General features: G+C 37.3%; 1 protein-coding gene across 4 annotated transcripts in view; it reads left to right on the top strand.

Annotated features, from left to right (window-relative positions):
• The window catches only part of LOC103712565 (5'-3' exoribonuclease 4-like), a 35,290-nt gene extending 14,165 nt beyond the window's left edge, over positions 1–21,125 (top strand). Inside the window, exons 12-23 of one of the 4 annotated variants that reach the window (XR_005513126.1) lie at positions 177–272; positions 10,510–10,580; positions 10,853–10,981; positions 11,074–11,150; positions 11,265–11,305; positions 11,398–11,472; positions 11,975–12,126; positions 12,225–12,329; positions 12,433–12,508; positions 16,101–16,180; positions 19,872–19,965; positions 20,215–20,265. Coding sequence is in view for 2 of the 4 variants with exons in the window: in XM_039129443.1 (XP_038985371.1) it covers positions 177–272; positions 10,510–10,580; positions 10,853–10,981; positions 11,074–11,150; positions 11,265–11,305; positions 11,398–11,472; positions 11,975–12,126; positions 12,225–12,329; positions 12,433–12,508; positions 16,101–16,180; positions 20,215–20,731 (1,419 nt within the window). In the remaining 2 variants the exon portion in view is untranslated. Of the gene's footprint in view, positions 1–176; positions 273–10,509; positions 10,581–10,852; positions 10,982–11,073; positions 11,151–11,264; positions 11,306–11,397; positions 11,473–11,974; positions 12,127–12,224; positions 12,330–12,432; positions 12,509–16,100; positions 16,181–19,871; positions 19,970–20,214 lie in introns of those variants that run through there. The other 3 variants (XR_005513127.1, XM_039129444.1, XM_039129443.1) reach the window with 3 other exon arrangements.
• Positions 21,126–22,254: the final 1,129 nt, after the last annotated feature.

Below are 22,254 nucleotides of genomic sequence, written 5' to 3' on the forward strand. Positions count from 1 at the left end.
CTCTTTTGATGAAATAAATTTGGTTATATGCTTCCTGAAATCTATTAAGAACATTGAACAAGAAATGTTTTTAGATTTTCCTTGCTGTATCTTCATCTTCACACATGCATGATCTACTACAAGCTGGAAACTTTCTTTCTGAAAGCTGAACATGAAATTCTGTCATCCAATTTCAGGTAAAATTAGGAGAACCTGGATATAAAGAAAGGTACTACATGGAGAAATTTGAAGTAAAAGAGTCAAAGTCAATTGATGATATTAGGAGAAATGTTGTAAGTTGCTTCTTATTGCTTACCAATTGCACTCGAGGTTCTCCATGAAAGCTACTACTTTAAGTTGTTTGTGGACTACATTAAAAATGCACATATATCAGTTAGTCTGCGTGTTATATGAAGCCAGAGAGTTGCTCTATTTATCTAACTGCCCATTTCCTGCACTAGTGTCTAGTGACGAATTTATAACGTCTAGCTGCAAACTGAAAAGAAAATTCTTGTTGCTTATGGTTATGATTTTACTTTATTTCCCATTGTGGGTGTAACGTTCTATTAAAATCACCATGTAACTCTGGAGTAAAAAAGCTAAATTGGATCTTTTGTGCATTAGTAATATGAACTGCAACATGATATTAAAATTTAGGTTTGGGGTGACCATTGTTTAGTTCAGACATTTAGTTTTTTGTAGTTTATGTGGCTCTAGTTTGAAAGGTGTTTATACTATAATGCATTCTACTATGTAACCCAAACTCCACATTATCATATTTTTATTTTCTCAGTTTGATTCACTCTTTCAGTAAAGGTTCTTTGTATAAGACCGGTGTTGCATGGAGATAAATGTGGGCATTAGATTTCGTTATTGATATCAGCAATTCACTCTGCAAGAGGTAAAAAAGGAGGTACCATGATATATAAGAAGAGATTATATTTAAATTAATCTTTTCGGTGTAGAATTAGAAAATTGTCACATCCTTGACCCAAAGGCATGTACCAACGGACGTGGCAGCCCACCACACATGTTTAGGGCTGGGCCCCATGAGCATAAGGCGATATAACATGCCAAACATAACAAAGTAACAACAATCAATAACATTGGCAGGATAACAATTTCTAGGTCTAACTAAATTTTTCCAAACTTGAATTGGTCGCATGCCAATCCCGAACTACTACTAACTGATGTAGCACAGCGTACAACCAACAAGTACTATGACCAACAAAACCATGCCAAGCATCCGAGGAGCCAGCGGATTTGCAGGCAAAGACTGCAATAAGCAAATACTTAAGGTTTTTATTGGCGGATTCATAGGTTTTTGGCATATTTTCTTATAAATTTCTCATCAGGGACATTATCATATTTTAGCTAGGTTTCCATATTTATAATAGGATAATTCTAGTATGTTTTCTTATTGTCAAGTCCTATTTTGAGTATAATTTTGTATCAGGTTTAATGCTCCAATTGGGGTTAGGGTATCATGTCCTATAAATATGCACACTTAATACACTGTAAGGGGAGCTCTTGAGATATTAATAATTTTTTTTTTTTTGAGATGATTTCTTCTATCAAGTGAAGAATTCTTTAGTCCAATTTTCTTCTATTTGCGTGTTGATATTTGAAGCATAACCTCGTCGATCCCATCACCCCTTCTTTCTTTTCCCACTGCATTACTAACATTGCTATCACTACACATTAAGGCAGTTTACAATATGCCTATAAAATAATTTAAACCCTTAATTTTTCACAAATTTTACAAAATCACAAAGTCATGTCCAACTAAATTCAGGATCTTGGTCTGTGCTCACATCCCAATCGCAACCCATAATCTACTATGGACTTTGAAAAAGAGAAAGAAGAAGGTGAGCTAAAAAGCCCAGTAAACAATTAACAATCTTGACCAAAGGGATAGAGCAAGTATAATAAATAAATTTTAAACAATTTATGGATTCATGATAAAGAATGACTTATTTAACAATATAGGATTTTCATCATCAAATTATACATTTAATTCCAATGAACTACATATAAATCATTTTCCAAATTGGTATTCCAATTATAATTCCAAGGAGTATTTTTATAAGCCATTACCAAAACTAAATTATCTTATGCAAGGTTTTCATTAAGCAATTTATGATCACTTTCTGAAACAATACCATTATCAAAGTGAGGATTTTCATAATTGATATTTCATATACAATTATTTCTTGATGTGAACATATGAACTATTTCTTAAAAACAATATTTCACTTCCAATTCCAAAGGGCGATTTATAAGTCAGATTCCAAAACCAACATATCACTTATATAGATATTTCTGACAGTATATCACTTCTCCAAAACTAAACCATTTTCTAAATCAATATTTCACACATAAATCCAACAATCAATTTATAAATTAATTTTCAAAGATAGTATTTAATAACTCATCAGTTATTGACACTACGACGGATGGCAGGGCTCAAAGTACTGCATTTAATCAGTCTCATGAGACTACAACGACATTATCCCTATGGCAGGGCCCAAAGTATTGCATTTAACCTTTGCGAAGGAGGTCTAAAGTACCATACTTAACCCTTGCGGAGTAGGTCCAAATTATCATATTTAATCCCTGCAGAGTAGGTCTAAAATACCGTACTTAATTCCGGCAGAGTAGGTCGTAAGTACTGCATTTAGTCCCTGTGAAATAGGTTTAAAGTACGACATTTAACTTTTGTAGAGTAAGTCCAAAGAAATCAAGTTTTAGAATAATCAAATGCAAGGTATGCCGTACCAGTAGGCATGCCGGTCGCCTATCGGATCGGTACGATATCGGTTCAGCATGTTCGGTATCGTTTTGGTACCGGGCCCTTACCAAGAGAACTCAGTCGGAGCCGGGGAAGAAGAGAAGGATAGCGAGCGGGGGAGGGAGGGAAAAGGAGAGGCCTTCGCTGCTCGCGGGGGCCCGGCGGAGGCCGCAGGGGGGCGGCGTAAGCCGCGGGGGCAAAGCCGCGGCCGCGGCCGCGTTGAAATAGGGGACGCGGCCCCGGATTTTTTTTGGAGTTTTTAAGTGAAGTCGGCAAATCTCTTAATTTCTGTTACTACCTCCAAATTATGGACTTCACTTATTGTCTATGCTTGCCTATCTTTATCAAATCCAACTGGTTTAAGATTGTAGAAACCGATGCCTCCAATATCGGTTATGGTGGAATCTTAAAGCAGCTAGATCCCAATCTCAATAAAGAGATTTTAATCAGGTTTACTTCTGGAAAATGGAATTCCACCCGAAAGAAATATTCTATAATTAAAAAAGAAATGTTATCTATTGTTAAATGTATTTCTAAATTTCAAAGTGATTTGCTGAATCAGCAATTCTTGCAGAGGATAGATTGCAGTGCAACCAAGCAAATCATAGGAAAAGATGTAAAGAATCTAGTATCCAAACAAATCTTTGCTAGATGGCAGACACAACTATCTACTTTTGACTTTAAAATGAAATATATTAAAATAGAGAATAACTCTCTTCCTGGCTTTTTGACTAGAAATTTTTGCAGGGATGATTCCTCACAGAGAAAATTATACCCGAAGAAGAATATCTTCCTAAGGTGGCAGGGGACGCAACAGCAATCCGCGTCCCATGAGTACAAGCAATTTGCTATTTCATACAGAAAGAAGACCACAATTTGTGGATTTAGCAACCTATCTTAATATGAAGAAGGTTCAACAAGAATTTGCTGATAATAGAAGAAATGATACTTTTATCTCATCTTCATCGAAGCCTACGATGAAAATAGTACAAGAAAATATTGTTGATACTACTTACTCAAAAAATTTTGCTGAGCATATAATAATGTATCTGGGTCAATCAGACATTCGAAACATGAATGATCCATGGTTCATACGTCAAAAATCATAGTCAAATGCATAGACCACAGGAAGAAGGAATTCTTTCAGAATTTGATTAAGCACCAAATATCTCTATTAAAGCTGCTTCTTCCAGGTACTCATTCTCATCCACTCCAGAACATGACAACAAGTTCATTTGTCTAGCCGGAAAATCACAAGACCTCAACGAAGAAGAACAGTCTCCTAATACAGCAGACATGTGGGATCGACTCTCGTCCAATGATAGGCCCCAAAGAAAAGGAGCTGCCAAGAGCAATCCCAACAAAGGTAAAGATCCAGCACAGTACAAGGCCTGTCTGCATCAATTATTGTTGTCAGATGTCACAATCAAATTGCGGTGGAATACAGAGACGACCAAAGGAATCCACTTTCGGCGCCACCAACTTTTGCTAAAGTAACTTTATTAAAGCCGCTTTCGACTTTAAACAGAAGTTTCTTTATCTTATCCTGACAAGAGGCATCTTCTAAGAAGTCATCGTCAACCTTTTGCCAGATGCATTGAAGCTTCATCGTGAAGGAAAGCATCCTTCACTGAACAAAGGAATGTCCTTTTCATAAAGCAATCTGCTTTTGAGTCTCAAAAGCAATCTGCTTTAGTGAAGGATGCTTTCCTTCACGATGAAGCTTCAATGCATCTGGCAAAAGGTTGATGATGACTTCTTGGAAGATGCCTCTTGTCAGGATAAGATAGAGAAACTTTTGTTTAAAGTCGAAAGCGGCTTTAATAAAGTTACTTTAGCAAAAGTTGGTGGCCCCGAAAGTGGATTCCTTTGGTCGTCTCTGTATTCCACCGCAATTTGATTGCGACATCTGACAACAATAATTGATGCAGACAAGCCTTGTACTGTGCTGGATTTTTACCTTTGTTGGGATTGCTCTTGGCAGCTCCTTTTCTTTGGGGCCTATCATTGGATGAGAGTTGATCCCACATGTCTGCTGTATTAGGAGACTGTTCTTCTTCGTTGAGGTCTTGTGATTTTCCGGCTAGACAAATGAACTTGTTGTCATGTTCTGGAGTGGATGAGAATGAGTACATGGATGAAGCAGCTTTAATAGAGATATTTGGTGCTTCATCAAATTCTGAAAGAATTCCTTCTTCCTGTGGTCTATGCATTTGACTATGATTTTTGACGTATGAATCATGGGTCATTCATGTTTCGAATGTCTGATTGACCCAGGTACATTATTATATGCTCAGCAAAATTTTTTGAGTAAGTAGTATCAACAATATTTTCTTGTACTACTTTCATCGTAGGCTTCGATGAAGATGAGATAAAAGTATCATTTCTTCTATTATCAGCAAATTGTTGTTGAACTTTCTTCATATTAAGATAGGTTGCTAAATCCACAAATTGTGGTCTTCTTTCTGTATGAAATAGCAAATTGCTTGTACTCATGGGAAGCGGATTGCTGTTGCGTCCCCTACCACCTTGGGAAGATATTCTTCTTCGGGTATAATTTTCTCTGTGAGGAATCATCCCTGCAAAAATTCTCTAGTCAAAAAGCCAGGAAGAGAGTTATTCTCTGTTTTAATATATTTTATTTTAAAGTCAAAAGTAGATAGTTGTGTCTGCCATCTAGCAAAGATTTGTTTGGATACTAGATTCTTTACATCTTTTCCTATGATTTACTTGGTTTCACTGCAATCTATCCTCCGCAAGAATTGCTGATTCAACAAATCACTTTGAAATTTAGAAATACATTTAACAATAGATAACATTTCTTTTTAATTATAGAATATTTCTTTCGGGTGGAATTCCATTTTTCAGAAGTAAACATGATTAAAATCGCTTTATTGAGATTGGGATCTAGCTGCTTTAAGATTCCACCATAACCGATATTGGAGGCAGGGCCAGCCCGAGCCTTAGGCGACCGAGGCGGTCGCCTAAAGCCTCGGCCCAAAGGAAAGCCTCCGGGAGGCAAAGAGAAGATAACCACAGAAGGAAGGGAGAAGGCAAAAAGGCACCGACTTGCGATGAAATAAAGAGAGGAGAGGAGAGGGGGGAGAGGGGGAGAGAGAGAGAGAGAGCGGGGGGGGAGGGGAGGGATGTTCCTTACCCTGTTTTCTGTGTCTGACTGTGGCCAAAAGGAAGCAAAGGCCCCATATAAAACGGGAACAGGTGCTGGCTACGAGTCTTCCCCCTTGATGGAAGGGAGGTGGAGAGTTTCCTGGCCTGCAGAGGGGCAATTTGGGAAGTTGGGGACCGTAGTTTTGTTTTGGGTGAGAGAGAGGAGGGATTTGGTTGGCTTGATACACGTCTGAAGCCACTCTTATCTTTCATCCCTTCTCTTTTTTGGTTTTGGTCTTGGTTTTCCTTCCCTTACATTACTCCTGATGGACCTGATCCAGCTGGGCCACCAGGAAGAAAGATAGGGGAATTGGACATGGACTTCTTGGAGGGTGGAGATTCTTTTAATTTTCTCCTCTCTGTTTCTTCTCCCCTCTTGGGTGGTAGAGAGAGAAAAGGAGGGAGGGGGTTGGATGGCTGCTGTGCTGTGATGTTGCAGTTGCTGCTTGGGTACTCACTTGAAGGGGAGATGGTGGGATGGGACTTTTATTAATTAGATGAGTGAATTTCCCATAATGCCCCGACTTTCTCTTATAGAGAGGCCCCTTTCTGGACAAATTCTTTCCTTTACCCGTGACCATGGAATGCCATGGGATAACCTTTTCCTAGTCTGCCCTTGCTTGACATGGTAAACAGTATTGCCAAGCATTATCTTAGTTATTTAATCAGTTTCATGGCCCTTCTTTTAGAGTAATTACTTTTCCGTGCTTCCATTCAAGAATTAGATTAAACTGAAGAGGCTTCTTGTCTATCTTTAGAAATAGTGTACTTAACAGCTATATATTTTCATATCGTTTTTTTAAGTATTTTGTACTTATTAAAATTTTTTATTATTAAAAAAAAGGCCTCATTCACCGAATTCGCCTTGGGCCGCTCCTGATTGGAGGCATCAGTTTCTACAATCTTAAACCAGTTAGGATTTGATAAAGATAGGCAAGGAAGATTCTTTACCTTTGATTTTATTTTTCTTACCATGGCAGGATGCTACTGGCTCCATGGTGGAGGATTTTTTTTAAGGCGGTTATAAAGAATAGCAGTATCTTCTACTAAATCTTTGTAATAATTTGAGACATAATTTAAGCCTCTAAGAAATCTTTGAAGTTGTTTAATATCTAGAATTTCATTTGGAAACTTGGATGCAAATTCTATGCTTCTTTCTATAGGAATTATTTTTTCTTGTTTAATGTTATGTCCCAAAAACCTTATTTGGGTTTGAAATAATTTCATTTTTTGAGCTGACAATACTAGCCTATTATGTATTGTAATCATCTTAAATGTTCTAAGATGTTTTATATGTTGATCTAATGATTTAGAAAATATTAGAACATCATCAATGTAAACAATGGTGAAGTCTGTGAATGAATTAAAAATTTCATTAATCATACTCTGAAATTCAGAAGGTGCATTTTTTAATCCGAAAGGCATGACATTCCATTCGAAATGCCCAAAAGAAACTGTAAATGCAGTTTTATATCTATCAGATTAATTTATTTGAATCTACCAGAATCCTGACTTTAGGTCAAATTTTGAGAAAATTACAACCTCATTTAGTCTATCTAATAGGTCTTTTTTGTTAGGTAATGAATATCTAATCCATTTTAAAACTTTATTTAGAGGTTTATAATTAATTACTAATCTAGGAACACCTCGTTCCTTTTCGGCATTTTTGTTTACATAGAATGCAGCACAACTCCATGGAGATTGGGATTTTCAGATTAATCCTCTATTTAGAAGAGTTTCTATTTCTTTTTTTGCAAAGGTCAAGGAATTCTTGATTCATTTGTGGTGGTCTAGCCTTTGTTGGAATATTCCTTTCATTAAAGGAATCTTCATATGGAAGAGGTATTATGTGTTTTTTCCTATTCCAAAAGGCATTTGGAAGATCATTACAGATTTCGCTAATAAATTGATCTTCTATATCCTTAATTTTTTTGTTTAATATGAGGATCCTTAAGTTTTTCTTGAATGTCAAAAATATTAATTTCTTGTTGGAGGAAATTTAATTGTTTTTTCTTTTTGATAAGAATATTCCTGATCTCATTTATGACTTTTGTTTGTGGATCTGTTATAAAAGGCAATACTATTTGTTTTTCTTGTTTCATGGAATATATTCCAGTACTGTCTATCTTAATGCTAGGCATGATGTCATTTAGAAATGGGGTTTCTAAAATAATACTTTGAGTTAGATTTCTAACTAAAATCAAGGATGTTTGAATACAAATATCCTTGTTACAGATGTAAGTATCTTACAATTTAAATTTTATTGATAACTTACCGCCTCCTGCTGCAGTAAGTGTTTGAGCTTTTTTTTTCAAAATAGCTTGTAGGGATTATTCCCTCTTGAACATAGTTCAAGTCTGCACCGCTATCTACAAGTGCAACTATGTTCTCTGGAACGTAACTATTATTTATAACAATAGTAATTTTGATATACCATTTTTGGTAAGTTACCTGATTTAATATATTGAAATATTCAGGTAAACCATCTGTTTCCTGAAGAATAATAGTTTTATTCTTCTTCAGATCATCTAGGGGTGATAGCTTAGATTCAATTTGTTGATTTCTAGAATTGTTATTTTAGAATTAATTTGTTTATTTCAATTTTTAACAGAGTTATTTCTATCTTTAATTGATTAACTTCTTGTTTTAAATCTCCTATTTAAATTGGTTTCTCTTCTATTTGAGAAGCATGAAATCTGTTTAAAACTTCACTTAATTGATAGCCAGGACTAGGTAGTACTAGTCTAGATGTTTCTCCCTTATTAGGGTTCTTCTCCAATAAAAATTTTAATAACTTTTTATTTGTATTATTATCGTTAATTTGATATAATATTTTAAAGATTTCTTCTTGACTATTGGTTAAGACATTTAATCCTTTCATTTTTACTATGGATTTCCAATAGTCCTTATTGCAGAGTTTGATTCTGAGGAAGAACAGGAAGAGATGATTTTATTTAGCTCTTCTTCATCTGATACTTCATTCGATTTATTTTCTTTTTCTTCAGAAGAAAAGTTTAGCATTAATTTAGCTAGTTGGGCTTTAAGCTGATCATCAACTTGCACCTCATTGATTTTTCTTTTGATTCTGCAATTAGTTGCATAATGCCGAAACCTACCACATTTGTAGCATTTGACATCGTCTGTTTGATGTTTTCTTTTGTATTTTTTAAGAGCTAATTTCTCTTGTTGTTGTTGCTTCTTTCTTTTATATCTATGTTCCATCCATAGATGTGTCTTTTAGAATAAGAGTTCTGGAATGGTTCTTTTTCTTCAAATAAAAGGTCCTGTGGAGATGATGTTTGGTAATAATATTTTTCCAAAGGTTTTGGTTCATGTTTGGTAATAATATCTTTTATTCATGATTAATCTAGATAATTCCATCTCCCAAGTTTATATCACTAATGGTTGATCCATTTAAAAATTTTGTTTCTTCCTATAGGAAAATCCTGAATCATCACATTTTATAATTAAGGACTCATCTAGGCTTCATATTCTGTCTTGTTCTGTGGACAGCTGCATCAATCTACCAATTTCCATATTTTCGTTCTTAATTAATGCTTGATTTTTTTTGGATTCAAAGCAAAACATGGCTACTAGAATATCAGCAACAATGACACCAAAAAAATACGAGGTATAAGTAAGGTTCTAATCAAATTAAAAGTTAGTATTCTGTTCAGCCCTTCCCTGTATGTCAGACCACTTTAATGATTTAATTTGACTAAGAAAATGTCCTACAAAAATTTTCAAATTTTGCAGGTTTAATAATCCACGAGTTAACAATTTCCAGATAAAATTTGAGATTAAAATACTTATCCATGTTCAAGTTATTCAGACAGGAGGGCAGAACCTGTCCACCCTGAGATCACCATCAAAACACACAAAATCCTATCTCCTGAATAATATATGAACTATAAATGAATAATATATGAACTAACCTGTTAGTCTTTATGTTCTTGTTTGAGTCTTGTCTTTCTGTCTTATGCTCATCCTGAACTCTTGTACAGTAGCAATTTTACGAATTATTTCCATGTTCAAGTTAATTGTTCTCTATAACTGCTTTAAGAGCGTTGGGACGTAAAAGGCATCAACTACTGCATGGATCTAATCTGATTTTATTGACAAATTAAATTAATTTATTATTGCTTGTTACGTTGATATCTTGTTAGAATTAATTGCAAATTTGAGCTAATTGTTTATTATTTCTTAATTCTGTGAAGCAGCATGAATAATTAGGGATCTTTTTGTGCTCTATCGGCTGTTTTACGTTGATATCTTGTTAGAATTAATTGCAAATTTGAGCTAATTATTTATTATTTCTTATATCTGTGAAGCAGCATGAATAATTAGGGATCTTTTTGTGCTCTATCGGCTGTATGCATCTATATTCAGTATTACTCTTAAAATTAGATTTGTGATGGAGTTCGTGAATTAGCGGCGGCACAGGTCATTTAGGGACAGTCATGCCTGCTTAGGGAACAGGATAGAGAACTTCAAGAGTGTTTCAAGGAAGACATGCTAATATTTTGTTTCCCATCATTTGATAGATTGATGGTGATGTGTTCTGTTTTCAGGTCCAGTGCTATGTAGAAGGCCTTTGCTGGATCATGCGATATTACTATCAAGGTGTCTGTTCATGGCAGTGGTAAGTTGAATTGTAATATATCTAAGAACTGATTTATGCATTTTCTCCCCCTTGCACCCATCTCAATATTCTTCTCTTAGCTATGATTACCTGGGGGGTTTCACCATTGTCCATAATGAATGTGAGGGCATTGTAGTCTCAAACAAGTCGTTTGTTTACTGTCACTTGGGTGAAACTTGTCAAATATTATTGCAGTGGTTATTCTTTGTTTCTATGCAGCCAAAGCTTTAACTTATATTATAATTTTAGATTTGTGTTGTATATGTTTTCAGGTTCTACCCATACCATTATGCTCCATTTGCATCTGATCTTAGAGGTTTGGCCGATCTGGAGATCACCTTTTTCCTTGGACAGCCATTTAAACCATTTGATCAACTAATGGGAACACTCCCTGCTGCTAGGTTTGCATAGGCTTGAGTGAAAGTTTGTGTAATTACATGGATAAATTTGGGATTGCAATTCTCCATGGATGATTTATCTTCTCTTTGTGTAGTTCAAATGCATTGCCCAAGCATTATGGAGCATTGATGATGAATCCAAAATCACCTTTAAGCTCCTTTTATCCCGATGGTATAGCTATATAATTGAGCTTCTTTTTTCTATATCTACCTAATTTTATTCTCCTTTTATTTTACCCAATAAATTTGCAAGCCTAAAAGTTTTATATTTTTTTCTTTTTGACAGATTTTGAAATAGACATGAATGGTAAACGCTTTGCATGGCAGGTCAGCTGCACTTATGGATTCATTTTTCCTTTTTGCACATGGTAATTGATGTTTGAGGAAATGATTGTGCTTCAATATCTCATTGAACTCAGGGTGTTGCCAAGCTGCCGTTCATTGATGAGAGACGTCTACTTGCTGAGACGAAGAAGCTTGAGGATACGTTGACGGTGAGGAGTGTGATGACTCTATATCCTTTCTTGTTATTAACTTCGGTGTTTGGTTGCACAGTAAATGAGGGACTATCCCTCAAAAGTTGAGAGGGGGGATATCCCTCCAAATTCTTGCCAAACACCAAAGAATTGGGGCTTATACCATGGGCGGGGGGGTTATCCCCCCACATGGTGGTGGAATAGACATACCATGGAATAGGGACAAACCTATTCCCTTCAATTACCATTTTTCCCTTATCCACTCTATATACACTCAAAAAGGTGCGAGGGCAATTTCATTTTTGTAATAATATCCAAACCATCGCAAAGCCAATGCACATTAAATGCAGCCTATTCCTGCACCTATTCCCTGCAATTATTCATCAACCAAGCCTATTTCATGGCATAGGCCTTTTCCTTCAACACTGCAAGGGATATCCCTCCACTGACTCTGCAACCAAACACCACCTTAGTTTTTTAATATGTTTCCTGATGTATTCGATCTTTTGAGCTCACACAGGAGGAAGAAAAGTTTCGGAACACAATGATGTTTGATATAATTTATGTTTACATAAATCATCCTTTGGCTTCACAAATTTATACACTATATCAGATGTGCTATCAGCTTTCTTTTCAAGAAGCACCAATTACTCCGATTGATGCAGGTGTTAGGTCAGTAACCGATGTTTGTTTGTTATTTTACTGACATTCTTATATGTAAGTGTTTTTTTTTTTATCAAAAATATACAGTTTCTTTTACTTTGGTGCAGTGATGGAATGAATGGATTCCTTTGTCTATGTGAGAGGAACTTTTACAGCGTAACGATACTTGCACCGGTGAAAGGGTTGAGCAGTCTTGAAAATAACCAAGTTTTGTAAGTTTTCAGCAACGTCTACTTTGCAGCAGTAAAAGAAAAATGATACTGTCAATTCCTAAATTCTCAGTTGCTTTTGTTTCATTTTGCTTCTATGATGTAGGAACGCCACTTATCTTAATCCTACATACCACCAGCATATTCCAGAACCTCCTGAAGGTGTGATCACACCTGAAAAGGTACTTCTGAAGCAGTATATTCTTATATTTGCACAAGAAAACTTGGAAGCAAACATTGAACATGATCACTGTTGAGTTATCTGCTCTTTTCTGGAAATATGTCATTTTTTATTTTTAATATAAATATTGATTGTGAATGATAGAAGTATAGAATTGAATACTTTTGGGATTTGGAGCCATGCAACTGGACTTGCTTTTAATTGTGATAATTGCACCAAATTGTAGTATATAACAATATGTTTCTACATTCTATATCTTAGATCAATATCTTTTTGACTTTATAGAATGATTTTTTTGGTATTATTGCAATCATGCATCGAAAGTAAGAAAGCATACTTTCTTCCATCCCAAGAATAAATATCATTTATGTTGTTAAACATAAAGCACATACCGATTCACTGAGTTTGAACAAATAGCTAGTTTTCATATGAGATGGCTTTTCCCCCTTCTCTCACATGTTTGTTCTTGGAGGCTTGCAACTTTGATATCTGCATAGTCCAGAAATATAGTATGTTCATTTTTCTTTTTTCTTTTACTGAATAACATGCAGAGTACTTTTTCTTGTATTATGTACTAGAAAAAACCGACCATGTACATGTACTGTATAGCCATGGTTTAATATCATGCTTTATCAGCAAAGACATACTAATGTATCCCATATTCTGCAATGCTTTAAGTGTGATGGAATGGATTTATTTAACTACAAATTTTGGATGAAGGTCTGAAAAATTACATCGAAAACATTGTTGGTGGATTTTTTTCGATTTAAAATTTTCAAACTGAATATTAATTGAGCTAATATGCTAGGTAGATGCTACTTTCCATGGAATGCTGTACTGTCCTGAATCGCCCGGTTCGGGGCATATTGAGCTGTAGTGGGCGGACCGGCATAATTCCGCCCCTTAGTTCGAGAAATTCGGCGGGGGAAGAGGAGATGGAGAAGGAGAGAGGTGGAGAGAGGTTGAGGGAGGGCAGGAAGCGGTCTCTGTTCTCTGTTTCAAACGGAACAGGTGCAGAGGCCCCTTTTTTTATTCTGGCTTCGTGAAATAAAGTCGGCATGCCTTGCCAACCTCACTTCAAAAAAAGGGGAACCGAGGGCATCTCAAGCCCTCCCTTGGCCTCTCTCCATCTCTCTCCTCCCTCCCTCTCTCCCTCCCTCTCTCTCCCTCTCTCTCTCTCTCTCTCTCTCTCTCTCTTCTTCTCCCTCTCCCCCTCCCTCACCCGGTAGTGCTGTGTTGATACGGACCCAGAATGGAATGGCATGGTACCGTATCATATCGTACCGCCAGGCAACATGTATGGGTCCTAGTACTGGTGTAGCATATCTTGCTACTTTCTACAGTAAAACAACACTTCCAAAGATATTTACGAGTTAATGCCAACTTAATTTTGCGCTGTTACCATCTAAAACTATTAGTTGAAATTAGGTGTAGTGTTAATTGCTATTAATGTCTGATACAAGTTTATTTGGTTAGTAGATGGCTAAAAGAGCAAAATTTTGGGAAATGGGGCTTCGTTGAAGGAAATGTTTCTATCTACAAGGAGTACATGGAAATGTGGTTACGTGCTGAATTTAGAATTTGGGTATTTACAAATATTTATTCAATATCTTATTGTATGCTTTTGGAAGAGGCCCAAGCTTTTCTCCTCTTGTTCCTCTGTGTTTGTTGACCTCTACCTTGATTAGATGTCATTGCTTGATTTGATCTTCTCTTAAATATTGAATTGATCCAATGCCAACATTTCTTCATTGCCATATTGTATGCTTTTGGAAGAGGCCCAAGCTTTTCTCTTCTCTTGTTCCTCTCTGTTTATTGGCCTTTACATTGATTTGATGCCATCGATTGATTTGATCTTCTCTTAGATATTGTTTTGATCCAATGCCCTCTATCTTTTTCCCTCTTCATCAAGTTTTTGTCTCCTAGTGTCTTCCAGATTTTGTCTAATTAGTTTGAGCAATCCTTGCATCCAGATGTGATTGACTAGGCACCTTGTTTGCCGCTCATGATGAACTTGATATGGTTTAGGTTCTTTTTAAAATGGCAATGCCTATTACTTTTGTTACTAGAATCAGACTGTAGTCTAAGACTTAGTGCGCTCTCTTTCTCTCTTTCACATATCTTTATATTATCTTCCAAGACGACCAATGTCTCAATCCTGCCAATGCAAAATAAGTGATGAAATCTCTAAATTGGAAATCCACACTATTAAAATGATCTATAGCAACGTCTGCTGTGCTGGTACCGGGCCCGGAACCGGTTTTCCGGCGGCATAGGTCGGTACGGCTCCGCACCGTGCTTTGCCGGCCCTGTATCGACACAGTAGAGGCGGGGGAGAGGGAGAACATGAGGGAAGAAATGAGAGCGGGGGAGGGAGGGAGAGGGAGAGGAAGGAGGAGAGAGGCCGGCCGGCAATGGGAGAGGAAAAGAGAGAGAGAGAGAGAGATAGAGAGCGGGAGAGGGAGGGAGAGGAAGGAGGAGAGAGGCCGGCTGACCGAGGCTGGGGAGCCTCCGTGCGGAGGCCGGGGAGGCCCCCTCCGTGCGGCCTCTTTTCTCCTTCTTCTCTCTCTCCCTCCCCCGCTCTTTCTTTTCCTTTTTTTCCTCCCCTTCTTGCGACGGGGTCTCGGTTTCGTTGCCGGAACCATCCCAGTCCGCCGCCAGTACAGCTTGGGACGCGCCGAACCGGACGGTTCCGCCGAGGCTCTGCGCTGTGCTGTGCCGGCCCTGTATCGACACAGTAGAGGGGGGGAGAACATGAGGGAGGAAAAGAGAGCGGGGGGGGGGGGAGGGAGAGGAAGGAGGAGAGAGGCCGGTCGGCAATGGGAGAGGAAAAGAGAGAGCGGGAGGGAGAGGGAGAGGGAGAGGAAGGAGGAGAGAGGCCGGCTGACCGAAGCTGGGGAGCCTCCGCACGGAGGAGGCGGAGGCCCCCTCCATGCGGCCTCTTTTCTCCTTCCTCTCTCTCCCTCCCCCGCTCTTTCTTTCTTTTCCTTTTTTTTCCTCCCCTTGCGACGGGGTCTCGGTGTCGTTGCTGGAACCGTCTCGGGATGCCCCGAACCAGGCGGTTCCGGACGATTCCGCCGACCATGATATATAGTCATCTTGCTGCTTCGGCTTTCCAAGAGCATTCGAGGCTGAGCTATAATGGATTTATAGTCCATTTGAGTTTTGTAATTACTATAAGCTATAGCAGCATGCTCGCATCTAACTTAGTGGTTGTCTTGTGCGTGCCCTTTGGTTTCCTTTACCACTGCACTCATTATTCAAATCCAAATATATTCTGTCAATGATAATGATGTATAGGTACATGTGGGGGACCATTATGATCCTTATGTTATTACTTTATTTATTGGTCCAATCTTCTCATTTCAAGCAGTTACCTTGCTATTTGTGTAATACAAAAGTGTGAATATAAGTTGTACATATATATGAGCATACTTGCTGATATTTGATTTTTTTTTTCCTTTTGGGATTTGAGAGTTATTTGGAGTTGAACTGTGGAATGACTTCTTTCTGTGTATTAATTGCTATTTTGATGTTGTTTTTTTATTTGTTGAAAATTGTTGAACACTTGATCTGATCTTGCTGTTTCACAGGTTTTGAAACCTCAAGACATTAAACCATTCCCTGTGTTATGGCATGAAGACAATAGTCGACATCAGCCTGGCAGAGAGAGGTATCCCGATTATTTTGCTTCTATGATCACATATTGTTGGTTTAGATCTTATATGGATTTTGCTAGGGCATTAGTTTGTAGGCTCATCACACAACATTTTAGGAGATTCTTGTGATGTAGGACAACCATTAAAGGGCACAAAGGTTCACTTAAAGGTATGAAAATGAGGGCTTAGTTTCTGGTTAGCAGGAAACAAATCATAATCATGATTATGCAGCCTTTTCTCAACTATTTGGGGTTGTCCTCATAGATCCTCATTATTCCTATCCAAGGTCAACGGAATGTTTTTCCAAGTTTCTCGGTATCCTTCCACACAATCTCTATTGATGTTAGTTTTGATCTTTTCTTGCAATTCTCAACACAAACTAAAGTATCTCTCATTACAGGAGCTTGCTTAGATCTTTGTTGTATATATCCATATCATTTTAATCAATTTTTTGTTGTTTTGTCCATTTGTGCAACTCTTATAGCTCCTTAAATATATTTATTTCTTAATCTAGCTCCTTAAATATATTTATTTCTTAATCTATCATTTTTGGTTTTACCACAAATCCATCTTAACATTCTCATATCTGCCATACGGTTTGTTTTTGTATACTTTATTTTCCAGTATTCTGGGTCGTACAACATTGCACGCGTTACTGTTGTTCTATAAAAAATTTCCTTATATCTCCAAAGTATGCATCCATCACATAATATTCCAAATGCACCTCTCCACTTCATCCAATCAGCTCTTAATTTTATTACATATCTTCATCCATCTCTCCATGTTTTGTATAATGGATCCTAAGTAATGAAATTGGTCGCTCTGTGGGCTCCAAGGTTTGTTGAATTGTGCTGAACTGGCCGGTTTGTTGCGTACTGAACTAGACTAGTCAGTAACCGGCACAATTCATTCCTTTGGTTCGAAATGTAAGCCCTAAGCATGTTTCATGCTCCCATGGGGGGAGAGGGAGGAGAGGAAAAGAGGGGGAGGGAGGGAGAGGGAGCGAGAGAGGGAGGGAGGGCTTGAAAGCCTTTATTGATGGGGTTTCCCATGTTTTGTTTCAAAACAGGAAATCTCTATTTTTGTTTTTGCCAATTTGAAATTGGCTTCTCTCACTCCATAATTTTTTTGCTTACATTTTGAACCAATGGAATGAATCGTGGTGGTAACCGACCGGTCCGGCTTAGTGCACCCCGAACCGGCTGGTTTGTCACAATTCAATAGACCTTGGAGTCCACAGAGTGACCAATTTTGTTATTTAGGATCCATTATGCATAAGGTGAGATGGATGAGGGCTCGAAAGCTCTCATCGATTGGGTTGCCCCTATTTCATTTCGAAATAGGAGATCCCTTTTATTTTGCCAATTCGAAAGCCTTCATTGATGAGGGCTTTCGAGCCCTCTCTCACAGCCTCTCTCTATACCCCTCCCATTCCCTCTCCCTCTCTTTCTCTCCCTTCCCTCTCTTCCCTTCTTTCTTTGGCTCTCCTTGTGTTGGTACACCCCTAAGTGGAATGATAAGGTACAGATCTGTACTATGTTGAATCGATCATCGGTCGGTACCTTTGGTACCGGTTCGGCGAACCTTGGTGGGTTCTCTTATCCATCGATCTTCGTCAATACTATGTCTTTATTTCCATTCTCATTAATATACCTGTCTTTTTTCTATTAATTTTTAAGCACTTATCCTTCATTTTTTTTATAAGTCTAATTTAGTATTTAATCTAGTTTTCTTTTCATCAATTAACACTATATTATTGGCAAATAACATACACCATGGTACATCTTCTTGAACATTAGCTGAGTTCATCCATAATTAATACAAAATGGTGTGGACTTCGTGCTGATCCTTGATGTAAGCCTATTGTAACTGGAAAAACGTCTGTTCTGCAGCAATTTCTAGCACTTGTTAACTGCTCTAACAAACTTGACCTCAATTACTTCAATATATCATTTACACAATTTCTTTTTAAAGCCTATCAAATCATTTTTCTTGATACCTTATCATAACCTTTTTCTAAATCAATAAAGATTATATGGAGATTTTTTTAAAATATTTTTATACCAATTATTTAAGAAATAGATGGTCTTCATTGTTGATTTTTATGCATAAATCCAAATTGATTATCTGATATAGTGGTTATTTTTCTTAATTTTTTTTCAACTACCCTTTTCCATAATCTCACTGTGACTCATAAGTTTAATTCCTTGATAATTAGATTAGTTTTGTGTTTCGTCTTTATTCTTATAGACAGCTACTACAAGACTTCTCCTTCAATCATCTGATATTTTCATAGTTTTAATAATTTTTATTACATAAGTTAGCAAGTCAATTTAACCTAATATATCCCATGATCTTCCAAACCTCAGTTATCTCTCTTAAAACATCTTCAGCTACCTTCTTAATACAGTTTCGCCATTTGATCCCACATTTTGGCTGGTTCAGTCCTTAAATTCTAATTTCCCTCCTATAATCGTATATCTCTAAAAGCTATCATATTTTTTCCTTTTAAATTCCACCATCTTATCTTTTTGGACATTTATTAATTTCTTTTGCTTTCTTCTTGTACTTAGTATGCGTAACTAAGAATAGTAATCTAGGTTATGTGGTTAAGCTCCCTCCTGATATCACTTTACAGTCCTTATGGGACTGTTTGGTTGATAGGTTCTTCTAAAATAAGTTTATACAAAGTTTGAAATAGATGAGTTTTCTAGAAATGATTGTTTAGTTGTTTTCTATAAATCCCATTTTGCCAAAATTGGCAAGTCATAAAACCTAAAAAATGAATTTTATGAAACAAGGCCCATAAAACACGTTTTACAAAATTCATGTTTTATCATTTTCTGTTTTAGTAAACTCACATACAACTAAACAACCCCTACATATTGATCTTTCTCTTCTCTTAATGAAGAAGGTAATCTTTTTTGTTAGAAACAAACAAATGATAGGATTTAAATGGGATTTTAGGGGCAAATGATTAGGTCCATATCATTTGCAAAGCAGTAAACAAGTTTATTAAATGGTTAATATCTATCACCTAAATCAGGAGCAGCTGTGGGAGTGGATTCGGTTAAAGGTGCTAGTGTGGATGTGGAGAATCTTCTCTCTCTCTCTCTCTCTCACAGACACACGCGCGCGCGCGCACACGCACACAAAAAGAGACAGAAAAAGGAAAAAGAAAAGAGGATGTGGGTGCAAGTTTCCTAAAAGTTTCTGAAGTGGGTGTGGCACTATAGGTAGGAGTATCTTGCTATAAAGCTTAAATCAGAACTATTACCATGAAACCGAAGAGGGAAAATAGCTGATTTACTGCAATCTGCCATGCTGCACCTATGGATCTTGCTCTGCATCTAGCCCACTTGAGGTGCTAGCAATCCTTGGCCTTCTACCAAGTATCCAAATAAACAAGGAAAGCTAAAGATGACTGATATTGCATGGGGACCTGAAAGAAAGACTCGAAAGGAAAGTTAAAAGAATCAAATTAAAATCTGGTTATGACCTCATCAATCTAAAGTCATTAGAAGATTCTTCTGTCAGCAATCTGCACTAAATTGCTCTTTAGATTCTTATTCTGCTGTGTTACATAATCAAGGAAAAGGCTTCCAGATCTTCATCATGTAATATTTTACTGCATATTAAAACTGGAGCACTGAATTCTCTATGTTGGTATGGGAGAATTCTAACAGAATCTTGCCCCTTTTCCAGCAGCACATAGCAGGTGTGACACACTAGTTCTTTATGTTCCCTTGGTCTGTCATCTGCTTTTTACTGATGGCGTGGACTCCACGTACTGAATGCAGTAAGTGCTACACCTATGAACGCTAGGAAAATTATTAGACTTGGACTCATAGGGTAGCATATTGCATCAACCTTGTGGAACATGTTAGAATCTAGGATAGTTGTTTTGTCTGTACCTATGTTGCAGGTTTCTCTTTATTTTTGGCAGCGATACGTCTTTGTAGTCAGATTGCTGCCTTTTGTTCTCTCATATAAATTTGAATTTCTCCAGATCTAATTTACCTCTTTATGACTTGGACTGTGATTCCAGGTCACAGCTGTCTGTAGCTAGATCGGGTCCGCACCTAGGTGCAGCAGCCCATCGTCTCCTGAAAAATACACTGCAGCTGAAGACCAACGTCTCAGGATTGCTTGACAGACCCTACAAGAATGCCCTGCAGGCAGTTTACAAGCCAAGGCCAACCGGACCTCTAGGGCACAAGAGAAGCTTTGTCCGAGACCTGAGCTATTACCGTTCCTCAAATCACAAGCCCAGAGATTTTCCAAATTCTCAGTCAGTTCAGAACTCCAATGAAGCCGAATGCAGCAGGCAGAACCTCAGAATACAGGAAAAGTTGATTTCTCAAAATCAGCAGCAGAATATATATATAGGGATGTCAAATATGAGAATTGATGAGCAGGAAAATTGCCAACAACATCCAAAGATGCCAGATGATGAGTTCTGTTCAAATCGGCGGCAGCCTATCCTAAATGGACCTCCATTGCCTTTGCCTCCCACAAACTGGATCCGTAGGCAATCTGTAAGAGACCCCTCAGGTCGAACATGAAAAGCAGCAGGAGGTGAAGGATGTGTACCGAATTAGATTAGGAGCACCTCAACACGAATTAAATTCTAGAGGCCGCAGGAGGTGCAGGATGTGTACCCAATTAGGTTAGGAACTCGACCAATTAAACTCTAGAATTCAGCAGTGATGATGGTGTCCGCTAACAAATTTTTCAATCTTTTAGACATTGTTCAGAAATGTAATGTCTTCCAGAAGTATCATGTTGGTATTTGGCCAGTTGTTTTTATATGACATTTTTTATAGTATCTTGATGTAAGACCAGTGTACAAGGGGTCAAGGAACTTGTTACCCGTGGAATGCTTTGTAGCTTATGTTTTCCCCCTTCCCCTTGCTGTTATGAATGTAACAATTGCTCTATTTAAGGAAGCTGCGTCACCGGCTGTCAATGTAGAGATAGGTGTATGAATGACCAAATACAGGGATCCCTGTGAATTTCCTATGCTTTTCATGGAGATGCCTACAAGATCTTACTGAGATTGTCAGTCCTAAAATTGCTACAGGTTTGGCTCCCGAGCATAATACAAGGATAATTTATAAAATGGCAAAGAAGAACTAGGAAATGTATAATTGGAAAAGTTAAAAGTCAATATGTTTAAGTTATTCATACACCATTAGAATTACAAGCACAAAAGTGGTTTTTCCCTTTTGTGCTTCCCCAGGGGGAAGATCTTGTGAAAGGTCTGTGAGTTTGTAAGTATTTAATAATTCCTACATAATTCGTACTTGTTAGAATGACTTGGTTGGTCTAGATGTTGTCAACCACGAGATCTTGTCCAACAAAGTAGATTGAGAGCGAAGGATCTAAGATTATGGTTGAACACAAATGATAAGATATTTCATATACAGCTAAATATGCGCAAGCATGCTATATGTCTTTTAGCGTCCGGGCCAAGTATGGAGAAGGCCTCCTGATGGAAGAATAAACTGCTATAATGGAAAATGCTTAAGTGACTCAGAAAAATCACTGAAAAATCCAATATTTACTGTTCTCATTTACTTTCGGGACAATACAACCGTTCCAAGGTAGGCTATTGGGTAAACAAAGCAGCTTCTGGAAACATCTGAGTCGCGCATGTGAAGCTGGACTTCTTTATAACAAGTCCCACGAATGCATTTTATATCATGGTGCACAGGCGGAAGAATTTGAATGGAACAACCCATAGATTCTGGTGGAGGGAGAAAGTGGGCTAGGGCTTTTGATTTTCTACTGTCAATGTCTCGTGCATTGCTGGTAAGAAAAACTATTGAATATCCCTCTAATGTTTCTGTCTGTTATACTTATATTCAATAATTTGTAAAATCTTATACTCAGTTAAATTAACAATATTAGTAAAACTATTTCTGATATAAAAGATTGAAATTATCTTTAAACAGGGTAGAGGATATACACGCCTTTTTTTTGTTCTTTAATTGGCTGTTATGTCGCTTCAGATTTTTTTTTTTGTCTTTTCTGAAATTTTTGTCCTAGATCAACAGTTTGACTAACATTTTATTAAGTTATGAAT

The sequence above is a fragment of the Phoenix dactylifera genome, chromosome 8, assembly GCF_009389715.1.
Source record: "Phoenix dactylifera cultivar Barhee BC4 chromosome 8, palm_55x_up_171113_PBpolish2nd_filt_p, whole genome shotgun sequence".
NCBI classification, from domain to species: Eukaryota; Viridiplantae; Streptophyta; class Magnoliopsida; order Arecales; family Arecaceae; genus Phoenix; species Phoenix dactylifera.